This window comes from Patiria miniata, unplaced genomic scaffold (assembly GCF_015706575.1).
Source record: "Patiria miniata isolate m_02_andy unplaced genomic scaffold, ASM1570657v1 HiC_scaffold_17, whole genome shotgun sequence".
Classification (NCBI taxonomy): domain Eukaryota; kingdom Metazoa; phylum Echinodermata; class Asteroidea; order Valvatida; family Asterinidae; genus Patiria; species Patiria miniata.
Genome location: NW_024037055.1, coordinates 991,254 through 1,009,080, shown reverse-complemented (window position 1 = coordinate 1,009,080; position 17,827 = coordinate 991,254). Strand labels below are relative to the sequence as shown.

Genomic DNA, 17,827 nt, shown 5'->3' with positions numbered 1-17,827 from the left:
ATACACGTTTTTTGAGCTCGTTCGTCTTTTGTGTACATCCGATATTGTTGCATGCCTCGGGTTAAACCCATCAATGCCAACACGTAGGTCTAACCCATGCAGCAACTATGGCAACGTTTTTGGTCACCTCTTTACCGACCGCATTCAAGCTAGGGGTCAAAGTCCGATATGACGGCAAATAGTATACTCCAGTGTTACCCGGACCCTGTCTCTGAGATCACAACTCCTAAAAGAACCATGTAGACCTAATGGCCAACTGCCCGCGTCGCTCCAATACCAAAAGCCGAGCGCCTCCGGTATACCGAAGAGAAAGACTCATCTGTTATCATGGGTACCAATACCTTCTACAACATGTCTCGATGGGCTGCTTTCTGGTGCAAGCGAGCACTCCTGCGTGTGGTCTTCAGATCGTTTCTCTTGATGTCCATAATTTTATTATCGATATCCATCATGGTGCTGAGCCCCAATTTGTATTCCGTCAATGAGGCTCATAGGCCTACAACTGTCTCCGCACTAGTCACAGGAAGGCAGAGTATAAACAGCACATTACATTGTGCCATACAGAATGGCAGTCTCAGGTGAGATTCAAGTTATAATCAGTAGGCCTAGGCCTATATGAGAAAAATGACTTCTGCTGCAAATGCTAATTGACAGGATTAACCCGGAATAAATTACAGGGTCTTAAAATGCTTTGATCATACCGGAGTCTTTTTAGTTTGCCTTTACTTAGAAGATTCTTAAAGGGGCACTAGATCCTGCAATCCCCGAACATTTCATGTTTTGGATTGTTTAATTATCCAATTTTAAACATCTGGTTGAAAGGAAACCATTCTAATGTCTTACCATTCCCGAGAAAAGACGAAAAATGCCCGGTTGTTTACATCGGACACGACAGAGTACGAATCTTTTTTTCTGTCTTTCTCAGTCAATGTGCGATACACCGTGCTCGTGACCAATCACCGATGCACAGAATGTGGTTTCTTACACTTCGCAAGCCCTGCCCATAGCATATTTCACGTTTCTGTTTTATATTGCCGTTCTGCCGAAAATAGCCTTCGACGATACAGTCGTGTGGTTGCTAAGGCAAAGCGTCTGCCGTTGTTGGCATAGCTAATCCGATTACGTACTTCGACGCTTTAGCAGAGCAGTGAAATTCATGCACCACAAAACAACACGGCCTTTTGAACGTTGTGTTCTCAGAAAATATGCTCAGTATGATTGAAATGTTAAATTATAACGGAAGAAGAAATTCTAAACTTCATGTCAGTGAGAAAAAAAATCGCCGTCATCGATGCCGAACGTCAACTCAAATGGCTCCAAATATTAAAATGTCTATTTGGCTATGAAAGTTTTGATGTCTTAAATTAGTGTTAGCCTTATAGATGCATAATATATATTGTGACATTTATGCATAACAGCACACAGGATCCACCCACCCTAAAACCCTGGGAGCGTCGAGAACACGCATATAACAAAAATCGTGATTTTAAGGTCAATTTTTCATTTGAAAACACTTGGGTCAAGGTCACGTCAGTATTGAAGTTGAGCAGTTGTATGGAATACTTAGCTTCATAACATTGATAAACAGGCCATATCATGTCCGGCTTTGTCATGCTAGGTTGAGCTATACTTGACAAAAACAAATTGCCCAAAATTCCCCCTTCACGACCCTTCCTTTACAAAAATACGAGAGCACATAAATGAGTCTGACAGGGCCATAGCGCGACGCCTTATAAAGCCCGGTTCATATTCTGGGTGCAAAATCGAAAGTGAATGCAAATTTGTGACGTCATGGGGAGTATTCGAGCTGCGAATTCGTAAAAGTTGAATAAAAGGTTTGCGGAAACACCATGTGCGAACAATTTCTCAACTAAGAGAATGGTTCTGAAAAGAACCAGAGGTATAAACTCGACGTTCCGGTCAGTATGCCCTGACCGTCTTCAGGAGAGTGCCTAAACTCTATCTAAGAAACTAAACACTTAAATAGCAAAAGCGAAATCGATGAAGTATGAAGTTCGTCAAAGTTCGTCAAAGTTGAACACATTGCGACTCGGGCAAATTTCGCGGCGAATGTTTTATTGTTTCATGACGTCAAATTCGCTTCGCATTTGCATTTGCATGAAGTATGAACGCATCGTTATTTCGACGCCGAACATAATGAGGCGTCGGCTTACGAGGCGTCGGAGCCGCATCAATCCGACGCATCATTTTCCAAAATTTCGGACGTACGATATCCATACGGCCCCTTACTTTAGCTCCCCAATTTATTGGAAGTTGACACACTACTCCCCGAGGCGAATGGTTTGCGGGCACAGCGGCACAGCCAGCGGTACTTTGAAAAAGTACTTAATGTGGGTCGCAAAATGTCTTATTATGGAAAACTTTCTCGGCTTTCTTGCTTACGATGATTCTGAAAAGCCAATATCTTTGTTTATTTTTCAATTAAAATGGTTATTTTATTTAATTCAGTGGACGACATTTACGGTGTAAAAGTCCCTTGTTCGTGCAGTTCTTTTTTTTTTTTTAGATTTCAAAAGATAACCAAATACTGAGTTATTTTTTCCTCCAGTACCTTTGCACGGAAGTACGCGAATCATTACACCGCAAACGACGTAGACTTTCTTGTCGCAGTCGACATCATCATGAAACGGAAATGGCAACAGAACTCGGCCTTCAGTCAGGTTTTCAGGTAAGTTATCGTGGCGTATGTATTCAGGATAATTGAACTCGGAAAACTACAAAACTTTGCCCTGTACCAGTTTATACTTGTTTTCTCACTAATAATACGAGATTTCGCCTCGCCTTTTTGGAGGGAAGGTGACTTCGCCGAAGGCAAGAGGCCCGATTAGACATGAAGTTTTGTGTAGACAAAAATTATGTCCAACAAGGTTTATACGCAAAACCCTCCGAGGGCTTGTTTCAGTTCTTGTGGTTATTGCATCGCAGGGCACCTGCATCGTCCCAAGTCCTCAGAAGGGTAACAAGATCGACCTCACTAAGATTGTTGTTCAGTGAGTGTAAAAGGTTATATTCACCTGCAGTGCAAGGTCACAATCTTAAGATCCATGCATCATTACAGTGTGGACATGTTTAGTATGTTCACAGGTCCTCCAAATAGCATGTATAGCTACTGCTTCTTCAATCGGTCACCCCTCCCCTTGTCCCTCTTTTGGTTATACTCATAACTGTTTACAGGTTTATTTCCCCACCAAATTAGCAGATTTGGCGGCCAAATTGGCGACCAATCACCCACTTAAGCACGAGTTAGAATGCACGTTGAGATCAACATTCAATAACCTAAAAACACCAATCAATTTCACATTAGAAGCATGCGATTTCACATTTTAATCATGCAATTCAACAATAGGACATTCGGATTAAAATTGCACAAACGAGCATCCAAATTCGCCGGAGCTTCCAGCTGTGTAAGTTTGGTCATTCGAAGTGTGTGTGAGGCAGGGCAACCTTGGGTAGTACTGGCATATGTGAAAAGTAGGCAACGTAATTCGAGATAGGTCCGAGTCGTTCCGTTGTTTGTTAGAATAAGATGGAGCGCTTTTCTCCAATTGGAAATATAGACATAAAAACCTTTCTCCCACAAGACTCTGCCACTACCCTGATCACCATGCAAACTGTTAGATTGAAGCACTAGAAATATCAATATGCCAGCTCATTGGGCATTACGTGAGAATTTCAAATGTAGACCGTGGTCGTTGGATCGAAGCTTTCGATGGCTATGCCCAAGACTATCTTGAACTTGCAGACAAGCTTGGCATAAACAAATCAACTGCCAGGTCAATTGTAGCAACATACAATGTATCTCAGATCTGGCAGACAGAAAAACCTGCCAAGAGGAGGGGCCAGAAACACAAAAATGGACCACGACATGAAGCAGAAAAAATGAAAAGGTGAAACAAATGAAAAGACTCGCATCGTATACCTTCGTTTACTTTTATTTTGAATGCAAAAAGTACTATAAGAATGTGCGGAAATGAAACAAAACAAGAATCTGATGCGAATAAGCCTAAACCAAACCGACTGTTAAATTGAATGAAGACTTAACCGAATGACATAACTTCAATTTAGGATGTGTTAAACATGAAAATGTCAGGTTTACAACGAATTTGAACGCCTGAAATCTAATTCCAACCACGGGAATGACAGCAGGGCGCTACTTCGCTTCAAATCGGCCACCAGCAAGATGAATTCGAAAGCTATTCTTACGAAATTGGCCGGGAAAAAATATTATGACCTCCCATAATATTTTGTATAGGCCTACACACCTCTTAATAGAATTTTGCTAAACGACGTACCCTATTGTCCTCTATTGTTCAAGGACTAATGTTTGAATGTGTATGTACCCACATACTCCAGCACGTGTGTGCGCTTTAAAATATAGGTTTTCCCGGCCAATTTCGAAAAAATAGCATTCGAATTTATCTTGATAGTGGCCAATTTGAAGCGGAGTAGCGCCCTGCTGTCATTCCCGTGGTTCGTATTAGTTTTCAGGCGTTCAAATTCGTTTAAAGACCTGACATTTTTCTGTTTAACTCATCCTAACTTGAAGTTATGTCATTCGGTTTAAGTGATCATTCAATTTAGCAGTCGGTTTGGTTTAGGGTTATTTGCATGAGATTCTTGATTTCTTTTTCATTTCCGTGCATTCTATTTAGCACTTTTTGCATTCAAAGAAATTAAAATAAAACGAAGGCATAGCCTACGACGCGAGTCTTTTTATTTCTTCCACCTTTTTATCATTTCTGCTTTTCCGTTTCATTTTTTTCAAAGTGTCTACTATCTGTCTCTTTATTCTAAAGAAGTAAAAATGTAAACAAATTAAACAAAAAGGGGACATAACTAAACATATATGAATATATGAAACAACAAACCTATAGGCAACAGTAAACTTAGGTGATGTTTTCCCTTCTTTTTATCGTGTTCACATAAATCTTAATTCTTTATCTTTGGGTTTTGATCTTCTGTTTTCAATTGTGATCTTGGGTATATATATTTGTTAAATATCTCTTATTTTGGAATGATGAGGATACTGTCTCCTGCAGGCCCGTTAGCCATCGATCTCTTGCCCTGCCAAGCATCTACATTAGAAATTCTCATGTAACGCCCATGAGCTGCCATGTTGATATTTCTAGTGCTTCAAGTTAACAGTGTGCACGGTGATCAGAGTATTGGCAGAATCTTGTTGGAGACAGGTTTTTATATCCATACATCCAAAGGGTAACAAAGGCACTCTTGTTACGCACATCTATTCTAACAAACAACGGAATGACATAAACCAATTTCGAATTCATTTGCTTACTTTTCACAAATGCCTGGTGAATTTGAATGACCAAACTTACACAGCTGGAAGCTCCGGCGAATTTGGATGCTCGTTTGTGCAATTCTAATTTGAATGCCCTGTTGTTAAAATTGCATGTTTAAAATGTGAAATCGCATGCTTCCAATGTTAAATTGATTGGTGTTTTTAGCTAATTGAATGTTGATCTCCACGTGCATTCAAATTCGTGCGAAAATGAGTGATTGGTCACCAATTTGGCCGCCAAATCTGCTAACTTGGCCGGGAAAGCCTATAATACGGTGTTTAAAAGAGCGCTACAACATTTTGTTTGTATGGTGATAACTAAGAATTGATTATAAAGGGGCCAATTATGGCTGTTTAAGTTAAGCAAAGTTTTCTTGTAAAGAATGCATCACTGTCTTCTGCGTGTGTTACTTTGTAGAAACGACTTACGGGCTGCCTTGGGAGACAAGGGGAAACTAGACAGATTTATCCTTACCAGACAAAATGTACGTTGGGGAGACAAAATCAACTTCTACAGGCATAAAGCATCTGCAAGGATATCAAGACAGTTGTGGCAATTGTTGCCAAAAGTAAGTAAAATACATTTCATCATCCGCGTAAAACCACACCCTAATCCAAGTCATCATAAGGTAAACAAAAAATAACTTTACTTTAACTGTGAAAACTCTTTCAACCCATTTTTTTATGATTCCCTTTAGTGTTTCTCTTCATTTTGCCACGGATAAACCTAACCCCAAAAATGCCTATAAACCTGTTTTCCAGAGAGAGCGAAACGTTATGTGGACACGGCTTATCCACAAAACGTCAACACAACCTGCATTATGTGGACATCTTTTGTTCACAAGTCCAGTTAGTGCTTGTAAGACAAAATTCAACCGTGCTTTTTGGGTAGTTATGGGGTACCACTATTGTCCACTTCTATTATTCTACTTTGTTCCTATTGAAATCTCAAACTCCATAGTGTTTTACATATAGGGTACTTAGATTTCTAAAAACCGACTTGTAGGGTACCATTGTCCCTATTGTTGCCCTTTGTTCCCGGTACCCCATAAGTCAGTATACGTATATACTTTGACACGCCAACACACTTTTCGAATTTCCAAGGCCGGAAAATTTTTGGATTATGATCATCCCCCTCCCCTGCAGTGGCGTAGCCACGGGGGGGGGGGGGGGGGCGCCAGTCGCGCCGCCCCCCCCCCCCCCGACTGAGATTTTGAGTTTCTAAAAAAATTATCATTGATCTACATGACGTCCCCCCATGAAATGTTCCAGCCCCCCCCCCCCCCCCCCCACCCCCACTGAAAATTCCTGGCTACGCCACTGCTCCCCTGGTCCCCGGCACAGATTTACGCCACTGTTGATAAAAATATTCCATTTCAGCTCAACAGCTAAAATGAACTCGTTGGGGATCAACTATGAGCTAATGTTACTACCCGAAATTAAATGTAATAATGGACCCATAATGGTAATAACATTCGGCGCGTAATTCACCCTTAAATTTTGTCCCATATGTAGTAACTGAATCTGGTACACGGTACCCTCTGGAGACATGTGCACAATAGGGAACCAAATATTGTATACGTCTCCACAGAGCAATTTCTACAAGTGAATTTCCACAAGGTTCTCACGAAATAGATATATGGATTTTACTCAAAAACTAGGAATTTCCAAGGTGTGTGATGGTTAGTCACAAATGGAAGTATTTCATAAAGGGATGTTAAGTCCGAATTTCAACACAGGAAATTAATTCTGATTAAAATAGGAGCATTTCGAAAGTACACTTTCAAACTCGAAAACTTTAGTACTGATAACAGCAACAAGGATACTCAAGGATACAAATGTTAGTATGGGTGACCCGCAATGTTTATAGGTGTTTTCGATCTGTAATGTAAACAGAAGGACCGACCGAGATGTAATAAGTATTAGCATAGGCTGTTATGTACTTTTGTATTTTTTTTTGCTTAAGAAGGAATTTTTGTCATATTTGGATAGAGTTTACCTTCCTGAGCCAGAAATCCATTGGTAACATTTTTTTCCATCTACCATGTGGCGGCCATCTTGGATTTCAAAATGGCCGCCATTTCGGACCTAATGTGTATCATAACTTCGGACCTGATTGTCACATGAAGTCTATTTTGGTGGCAAACCCTATGTTTTTGATAGCAAGGAACCCAAGTAAGTTGTTGTTGAAGGGGTACTCCCAATGGATGGCAGCCATCTTGAATATTTCAAAATGGCCACCATTTCGGACCTAATTTGTATCATAACTTCGGACCTGCATTGTCGTATGCAGTCCATTTTGGTGGCAAACCCTATTTTTTATACCAAGGAACCCTAGTAAATCATTGTTGGTGAGGCACTCTCAATGGATGGCAGCCATCTTGGATATTTCAAAATGGCCGCCATTTCGGAGCTCATTTGTATCATAACTTCGGACCTGATTGTCACATGAAGTCCACTTTGGTGGCAAATCCTATGTTTTCAATACCAAGGAACCCAAGTAAATCAAATTGACAGGGTAGTTCCAATGGATGGCAGCCATCTTGGAAACTTCAAAATAACCGCCATTTTGGATTCATTTTAATAATAACGTACGTTGCAAGTGAATGTCGTATGAAGTCCATTTTGGTGGCATACCCTATGTTTTCGATACCAAGGAACCCAAGTAAATCAAATTTGATTGGGTAGACTAATGGATGGCAGCCATCTTGGATACTTCAAAATAACCGCCATCTTGGATTTCATTCTAATAATAACGTATGTTGCATTCGGTGGCAAACCCCATAAATTTGATACCAAGGAATCTAAAAAATACATTATTGATGAGGTATTCCCAATGGATGGCAGCCATCTTGGATATTTCAGAATAAGCACCATTTTGCAGTTCAGTTTTTAAAGGGTCTCTATAGCCACGGTGACAAGTGTTGACCATTCGTGGACTGGACTTTAATTATTGGCAATAGTAGAGCGGCATAGTGACAGAATTGTGCACTTTGTGGTTAAATTTGGCATGTCACGTCTTCATGCCTTGACGAGAATTTTCAGATATGGAGGCATTTCATATCTGACCCCTGGTGACCTTTGTGAAGGGTCAATGAATGGGAAGAATGAAGAATTCAGGTGCCACTTTAGTGGTTGTGTACAAAGTCTATGGAAAGTCAAGAAAGTTTTTTAAGTATTTTCCAAACAAAATTAAAAATGTCTTTTCAACACTTTTTCAATGACTGACCTTCATTGAGATGATATACGATGAAAAAAAGTGATGTCAAGATGCAACATCTTTTCCCAATGAACTTTGTATACCCCAAGTGACGCTATTTATTTAATCTTCCAGATGCCACTTTTCATGACCTACATGTGTGTAAGTCTTAATAGTGAAAAAGAAGAGTATTTTAACAATTATTCTATAGTATGTAATGATTCAGACCCAAAGACAATTTTGTCATGACCTCTGATCTCCATTTCCCTGTTTTGAGAAGGTACATCGGACAAGCATCACACTCTAACAGAGACCAGTGGGCTGTGTAAAAAGGTTTAAAATGTGGTTACTCAAGTCCATCTGGATAGCAGAGTGTAATAAGAACACAATAATGAATACTGCTTGACATTTGTTAATATATTCCATTGCATTCGTATCGCAGCATGTTAAGTCTGCCATTAATTAAAAAAGAAAAAGAAAACTGAGTTCAGAGGTCACCTCAACATTTTTTGTGCATGGGGTCTTTAATTAATTCAATACATGACTATGGAATAAATATGATAGATGTCGTAGGAAAGGGAAGTTTTACAGAATGATTGTTAAAGGTTGTTGACTCTCAAAGTCACCAGAATTCAAATATGAAATGCGTCATATATCTAAAAATTGTCTTCAAGGCATCAAGAACCAAATTAAAGTTTAATTCGTAATTTTATCACAGATTGCACAATTCTTGGTATTATTGGGGCTATGCCGCTCCACTACAAGTACGTGTGAATGCTGTCTATAGTTAGCAATTAGTAAGTCCACTTCAGGTTATGTGTGTGCCTGGATTTCTTTTTGTTCGTAAGTGGCTCTCTGCATCAACTGCATCACATGCCCAGACAACCCTGGTCCTGTCGTGGCTGGGCTAGATATGAAAGCAGAGTCACAACTTTTGGTGACTCGACTCGACTCAAGTCCCTAAGGGTAAATGACTCGACTCGACGGCGAGCAAACGACTCGAGTTCTCATCAGAAGACTCGACTCGACTCGAGCGAAGGATAATTAGGCTTGAGTCCTAAATATAAAAGCAAAACTTTGCAAACAAATTTAATTGCATTGACTAACGATGCAACATTTATGTTCATGCCGCTTTGCGAATACAGTTACAGCGGCCGCATGTAATGTTCACGTGTCACAGACTCCCATACCACATCATTCTGGAAGGCACAAAATACTATTCACCGAGGAACCGGATTTTAAACACATCTTCCAATTTGTTGTTTCATCATTAGCTTTGGGCAATTTCTTATAAAGTTCTTGGATACAAACGCCGGCTACATTTATGCCCTCCTTTTAAAAATTAAATAGAAACATACCGACTCTTAAATAATCAGAAACAGTTTTGATTAATGCAATTTTGTTTAATGCAATTTGGTTTTGATGTCAGCGTATCAGCGAAATAAAATCTAGACCCCAAGCCAAACCAGATAGCCTTTATAAGATCGAAGTTTCACTTCTTGTTAACTGTTAGTGATACAAATTACTTTCTCTCTTATCTTTGTTATGTAGTTTTCAAATATTTGTAACTGGAATTGACTCGAGGTAAACATTTGACTCCACCCGATTCGACTCAAATTAAAGTAATGACTCAACTCGACTCACTTCTTTAAATGACTTGACTCGACTCGGCTTGACTCGAGTCACAGAAATTAGTGACTCGTTACAATTCTGATTCACACCAATTTATGTGTTATCAGGTGCCTGGGAAAGACGGTTGAACAAGTCTGCATGGGTTGCTTCTGATCTGTACAGTCAGGTTACAGTCTGTCCAATCATATCCAGCAGTCATTATGATCGTGCTGTTGATGCCCATGACTCGTTACACTCCAAGTATTAATCCATGTGGTTTGAAAACATAGAGAAACCTGCCATCCATCGGGGTAACAATGTATAGATTCCTTGGCATCAAATTTATGGGGTTCGCCACCAAAATATCCAAGATGGCTGCCAACCATTGGGAGTACTCCGTCAACAATGATTTACTTGGGTTCCTGGGTATCAAAAATATGACGTTTGCCACCCAAAATGGACTTCGTACGACATTCAGGTGCAACGTTATTATTTAAATGAAATCCAAGATGGCAGCTATTTTGAAATATCCAAGATGGCTGCCATCCATTGGGAGTACCCTTTTAACAATGATTTACTTGGGTTCTTTGGTATCAAAAACATGGGGTTTGCCACCAAAATGGACTTCATACAGGTATGACAATGAGGTCCGAAGTTATGATACATAAGGTCCGAAATGGCGGCCATTTTGAAATATCCAAGATGGCTGCCATCCATTGGGAGTACCCCCATCAACAATGATTTACTTGGGTTCTTTGGTATCAAAAAAAGGGGGGTTGCCACCAAAATGGACTTCATATGACAATAAGGTCCGAAGTTATGATACAAATTAGGTCCGAAATGGCGGCCATTTTGAAATATCCAAGATGGCTGCCATCCATTGGGTGTACCCCATCAACAGTGATTTACTTGGGCTCCTTGGTATCAAAAACATGGGGTTTGTCACCAAAATGGACTTCATATGACAATCAGGTCCGAAGTTATGATACAAATTAGGTACTAAATGGTGGCCATTTTGAAATATCCAAGATGGCTGCCATCCATTGGGAGTACCCAATCCACAACACCTTACTTGGGTTCCTTGGTATCAAAAACATAGGGTTTGCCACCAAAATGGACTTCATGTGACAATCAGGTCTGAAGTTATGATATACATTAGGTCCGAAATGGCGGCCATTTTGAAATCCAAGATGGCCGCCACATGGTAGATGGAAAAAAATGTTACCAATGGATTTCTGGCTTAGGAAGGTAAATTCTACTCAAATATGACAAAAAAATCCTTCTTTAGCAAAGCAAAAATGCAAAAGGTCAAAAATGTGACATAATATACTATATGCATTTCCTACTGTTTACAGACGAAATATGACTGTGCTTGTTTTTTATGATCATTTTGGGGAACTTAATATTTTTAGGGACTTTAGTTGGGTGATCGGGCTAAAAATATCAATTTTTGAAGATGATTTGGACAACGGTTCACATTATGAACTTGAAAATTGGACTGAACATAAATCCTGACTTATATTACTGTGTAGATACTACTGTGACGTTATTGTGAAGTCATCAGTTATTACCGTACGACTGATTTTCTTCATAAACGTGACTTTCGTTATCTATAAGTTATAAATTGAATGAAAATCATAACGCTTTGGTTCTGAGAGACTATAGACATTGATAAATATATTACATTCTCAAGGCAAATTCGCTTGACCTCTCCTTTCTGGGTAAGACCGGGACGTCAAACTTCACGTCAAAATATAGACACAATCCTTAAAAAAGGTCGAAGATGAAACCTGTTTTAAAAAAAATATACTCTTTTCGGAGGATGTGGACAAATTGTGTGACGTCTTCAAGACGTTACTAGGTATTGAATTGCATGCGATTTAATGTTAGAATTAAAGTGACAAATATTCTGAACCCAAATGCAGTTGCCATGTACCGCGTACATTTGCTATTTTATGTGATGGATATTGCCTTGGGCAACTGTTTGATTCGAGAGCGGAAGCAGATTGACGGTTACTTTCAGTTTTACCGAAAATGCATTGAGAAATAAATATGTAACTTGAATATAGAAGCACAATAATTATACTAATTTAGTAAATGTTTAATTGGGGATTTAAATTGCAAATAATGACACGATAAAGACATAACCCAGCAGCACGTCAATAAACTATTTTTAAAATGTGTCTTTTATTTTATGAATCATTTGATAAAATGCAAATTGTCAATATCGATTTTCTTTTTTAGACAACCACACAATTCTAAGCGACCCGACCGGAAATTATATGATGAACATTTTTGAAACCGACGTCCTTAACTTGCAATTTGTAAATAATAAACCTCTGGATGTGTGCATTGGTGAGCTGAATGATACAGGAAGTTATGTGTAATTTCTACATTAGTCACGCAATATTTGATTTTTTTCTCGTTCTTTTCAACATACGTTTTTTCCGAATGTGTATAGACAAATCCAGCGGCAGCTATTTTCTGCTCAGGAAGAGGCTTCATTGGGTTTTTTTTTTGGGGGGGGTTTGGATAAAATTAATTATTCGCATTTGATCCGGAGAAATGAGGGCCTGATTGCCTTGTTCGTGTATAGCAAAAAACAAACGCAAAATGTCGAGTTCAATTTTACGTTTTGTGGAAACTAATTCTCAAGTCTTTTTCTTTTCAAATTGACATTACATGATCACATGCTTACTAAGTTGAGGCGTCGTATGACTTTTATTACAGGGTTGCAGTAAGGTCACGTCATGTAAACTGAAAACACAAACAAAATCCTCAAAACTATCAATGAAAGTATCACTGTCCGATAAGGATATAAAACATGTTTCGAGTCATGGTGATGAAATAACTTTTCGTAACAAATCATGACGTCATTACATACCTACAAATCGGCATTGGTAATTTTTTTAAATGTTAGCAAATGGTTAAATACTTTAAGGTGCTTCTAGATAGCGCTCGTTTAGGTTATGACGTCATCATGTCATCTTCATACTGTGTTTTATTTTCATCCCTCGACCCGTTTTCAACCTTTTTTTGTAATATGAGGCGTCTGTCTGCATTTTTAATTAATCTAAGTTTGACCTTCAGGTCAACCTTCCGGTTTATCAATGTCAACAAAACAAACAAACATGATTTTTCTGTTGATTATATGTTATAATGATCAAAATCATGTTCTTTTTATGTAATTGCTTGCATGTAGTACCTGATGACGGATGACGTCAAAGTGAAGTAGGCGTCAAGATAAGTTTCAAGTTCATATTGCTATGAACGTTTTGAAGAAAGGTTGCAGTTAATTTTGTGCGAATAATTCCTAAACCGTAACATTAACAACCCATATTACCTTCAAAAGTCCATCAGATGAGACAGCATTAAAAGTCCCTCTGGGTTGTGGCAACTTGTAAAATATTATTATTTTCAGATTGAATTGATAATTTCATGGCATTACATTAGTTATGAGCTGAACTATTGCTTGGGTGTGGTTGAACTGGATGGTGTGCTGCGGGCAAGGCGGTAAACTGCCGCCATAATGGATCGGCGTCGCCGGCCTTCAAATGCTAGACCGCTCGCTGACGTGGACTGGCCCGACCGGGTAGCAGACTCAAGAGACTAAACCGCCACAATACTAGCAAATTCATTCTAAATTGAAATTAACAGCCCCATTAATATACAATAGTCCGCCTGGGCGGAATTGTAAAACTATACCATTTGCTAACATTTTACCAAATAGCCCATATTGATTTTTTAGAAATTTCTTGGCGAAGTTTTACAATGATGACAATATTAGACTGGGAATGATCGAAGGAGAATGTAAAACTGATTTCTTTACTTTTTACTACATGTAGTAATAATCTTAGAGCCCAATGCTGATATCGGTAATGATGTTTAATTTCATATATATTTTTAATATTTTACCAAAAGTTTTTTTTTAATTAAAAGAAATGTTTAATTAAATTACAAAATACTTAAAAACTCTTTCTCTTGCGTTTAACTTTAAGCTTACTTGTAAAATGTTCGTGTCATCCATTCTTTTCCTCCAGGATACGTTTTTCAAACCAGGAATCATCCAACGCTGCAGCGTAGTCGGTTCAAGTGGCATACTCAAAGGCTCCCAGTGCGGTCACAGTATAGACAAAGCAGATTTTGTTTTTAGGTAAATTACGTTGCCCCTTTTTCGGCAATAATTAGCGTAATGCTTTCTTCTAAGATTTATTTATCTAAAGGCCCAGTTACACATTCACGGTTGGAGCCACAAATATCCACGGTTTACCAAGAATCACGATGAACCTTAACGATTCGTGGAGAAATCGACTTTCTAAGAATGCACTACGGTTTCAGGACGGATAGCCACAACTGTCGTACAGTTTCTCTACGAATACACCACGGTTTGTCAAGAATATGGACGGATTGTTGAAGAATATCGACGATATTACTAAGAATAGTGACGTTTACGCCACGGTTGTCTGCGATTGGGCCACGGATGACCAAGGTTCTCCTACGAATAAAGCCAGTAGCGTATCTAGCTTTTGATGGGGGGGGGGGGGGGGCAACCGCACCGCACATCCTGGCGCCGAAATGTTGACAATAGGGGCGCTCTTCAAAACTGACCATTATTGTGCATATACAATGTACTGGAAAATCTAGGCCGATTTTCACGGCGGCATTGTAATGATTTTTGAGCTGGTTTTCTTTTTGGGTTGACGTCAGAACGTCCTTACAATTTATAGAAATACTTACTGAAAAATAAATCTTTCAACAAAATCCGCCAGGGGGCAAGTTTGGATACGCAACTGAATAAAGCATACATAATTCGTAGTGCGACCTAAGGGCCCTGTCACACTTTTGCGTATCCTCATTCCTTATGAGTTGCGCATTGACATTTTTTTCATACGCAGTCGTACGCACAATACGCACCTCATATGCATCTCTATCGTTTTGTGTAGGTTTTATGTACGTAGATATACGCATGGTACGGCCTAGTACGCAGGATAGTTTTGGGCATGCACAAAACTACGCTGCGTACGCTGTTACGCAGGTCATAAGTTATAAATACGCAGCGCATCGGTCCCGCATCGGTCGAGTGCGTTACGAGTACGCTATGTGTTCGTGACGCCCTCCGTCAGCATATGAGCCGCCTGTATTGGACGTATACATAGCGTACTTGCAGCGCAGATGCAACGCACGCTGAACGGCGATCGAGCGGCGGAAATGCGGCGGGAATACGCTCAGAAGTGCGTCAAGCATGCGGTCGGCATAAGTCGGGTGCGTCCGGAATACGCTCGGCATGCGCACTGCATACTGACCTATTCGCAGCCCGAAAAATAATGTTTTGCACTGCATACGCAACTCATACGCATCTCATACGCAATGGTTGCGCTGAATTCGTTACTTGTACGCTAGATGTGCGTCGCACATAAGTCAAAGTGATCAAAACATTTTGACGTTAATTGAGCGTACGGCTGCGTATTGAATTTTTTTGATAAGGAACTCATAAGGAATTAGGATACGCAAAGGTGTGACAGGGGCTTTAGCAGGATCCTAGTATATCCGGGCATAAGCGAATTCGTAGAGATTTCTACCGAGAATTAGCTACGAATCTCTAAGAACACGTACGAATAGCCACGAATAACACTTCGAGTTAGTACGGTTGTCCTACGGATGTCCCGCGGTTGCAATACGGATTGATTTTCATGTCCATGACGATTCACCACGGAAGATTGAAACAGTTTAAAATTTCTGTTGCCCCTCCACGAATACCCAAGGAAGATGACGGATAACCACGGATGTACTAAGGATGAATACGGTACTCCCGCGTTTATCACGAATTTTAAACCGTGGATATCCCTTAAATGTGTGACTTTACATAGACGAATGAATGAGTACCGTTTATTCTTCGTGATCACTTAAACATTGCGTCGGGCAATATTTTGGATTCCCGGGCACAAAGCCGTTCGACTTTTACTTCCAGCGTTGAATATAACTTGAAAACGAAAACATTTTACTGCATACAAACGAGTTATGGAAGTGTTAATGGACGAATGTTAACACAAAAACTGGCACGAATACGTTATTACCCAAAAGTTCGCCCTCTAGCAGCATATCAAATAAAGTTTAACTTGTTTCAATTTAAAATTTGACCCGCAAGGCTTATGTTTGTGGTGTAAATTGAGGATTTTCATTGGTTTTTTTACACGTTTTATAAGCGAGGAGTTCCTCGATTTGGTCCCTATCCTCGATTTGTCGATGACGTTGCACGTGCGTGTCCTCGATTTCCACCATAAACAAACGCATGTGAAACATCCTTGTAATTGAAGACAGGAGTCAAATCGAGGACGTCCTCGATTTTTCAATTAATGTCTCATGGGAAAATGATATTTTTTTACACTAACAAATGATCATTTTACACTGGAATCCTCACCCTTATAATATTCCGAATATAAGAGTTCTTTAATGGTTACATTTACAGATTCAACCTGGCAGACGTCAAAGGATACGAGACAGATGTTGGCGGGAAAACCAATTTCACAACCTTAAATCCTTCACTTATTATGATAAAGTAAGCGAACCGTCATTGGGTTTTGATCGGTCAGGTCGGCCGCTCTTGTTTTTCCTTTTTTCATAATACATTTTTTACCCAGGAGAGTGGTTTACAAAGCAGTGATGCAGTGCCTTGATGCACACCCTTGGCCTTAAGGCTGCCTTGAGGCTGGATTTTAGGGCCTTGGCCAAGGCCAAGACCCTAAAATCAGCCTAAAATCCAGCCTGGAGGCAAGGCAATTGGCCATTGGCACAAAAGCCTTTTGTTTATATAGCCTTGAGAATCAATTCCTTGTAAATAGAGTAAGAAGAGATGGTGTACATAGGGAAACAAGCAGGCACGGGTCCTTTTTTTAAGCAGACTTGTGCTGCTTGGGAATAAAGGGGATGGTCTCCAGACGGGCATATTAGTGTCCCCTCATGCAGCTCGATTAGCTATTAACTGCTGTATAAATTTTTGAATCAAATGTTTTGGGGGAACCAACCAGTTATTTTCCCCTGCCCAATCTTGAGTGAACGCGTCGGTTGCCTGAGTACCTGGATTCCAGTATCTGGAATTCAAATGAGTTCCTTTGGAATTATAATAACTGGCAAACCGATCAATATAGTGTTGGGACCCCACATTGTGATCAAATAAAGAGAACATTTTCTCTGAGGTATGCCAATCGTCATAATCAACGAGATTACTAAGTCTTAACGGCGCTGTACTAGCTGCTGCCACGGGAGATATGTTGCTCCCACTTTATCACCGGTTTATAGCCGGAATCTGTCTTGTTGCCTCGTTGGTCCTGTTGGAACGTCTTGTTGAATATGTTGTCTTACGTCATGAAGCAAATCAGAGCATCAGATCGTCTCCGGGAGCTTGCCGATGGAGCGGGAATTTTGAACATGGAATTCCCAACGTGAGTACACCTACCGGTTGCCATAACGGTCTTGAAGACGGTATCGGTACAACGATCTTCAACAATACCGCCACGGTGACACGCTTTTTGGACAATGGGCAACCCATTGTATCTGCTGGTGCTACACCAAACGACAGCTGCTGTCCTTAGGTGAGTGTAAAGTGCCTAACTGCTGAGACCTATCACAACCTGAAACAATTAGGTATTGCTCGTCATGCAAGAGGCCGACGAGCAGGTACGCATGTGTTCAAAAAGATC

The 17,827-nt window shown here is 40.0% G+C and overlaps 1 protein-coding gene across 1 annotated transcript in view; it reads left to right on the top strand.

The window, feature by feature from the left end:
- The first annotated feature begins 237 nt into the window (after window positions 1-237).
- LOC119723320 (alpha-N-acetylneuraminide alpha-2,8-sialyltransferase-like) overlaps window positions 238-17,827 on the top strand; it is a 28,799-nt gene continuing 11,209 nt past the window's right edge. The window contains exons 1-5 of the mRNA XM_038193881.1: window positions 238-578; window positions 2,570-2,689; window positions 5,739-5,889; window positions 14,171-14,283; window positions 16,597-16,686. Coding sequence (XP_038049809.1) covers window positions 328-578; window positions 2,570-2,689; window positions 5,739-5,889; window positions 14,171-14,283; window positions 16,597-16,686 — 725 coding nt within the window. The 5' untranslated portion in view covers window positions 238-327. The remainder of the gene's footprint in view (window positions 579-2,569; window positions 2,690-5,738; window positions 5,890-14,170; window positions 14,284-16,596; window positions 16,687-17,827) is intronic.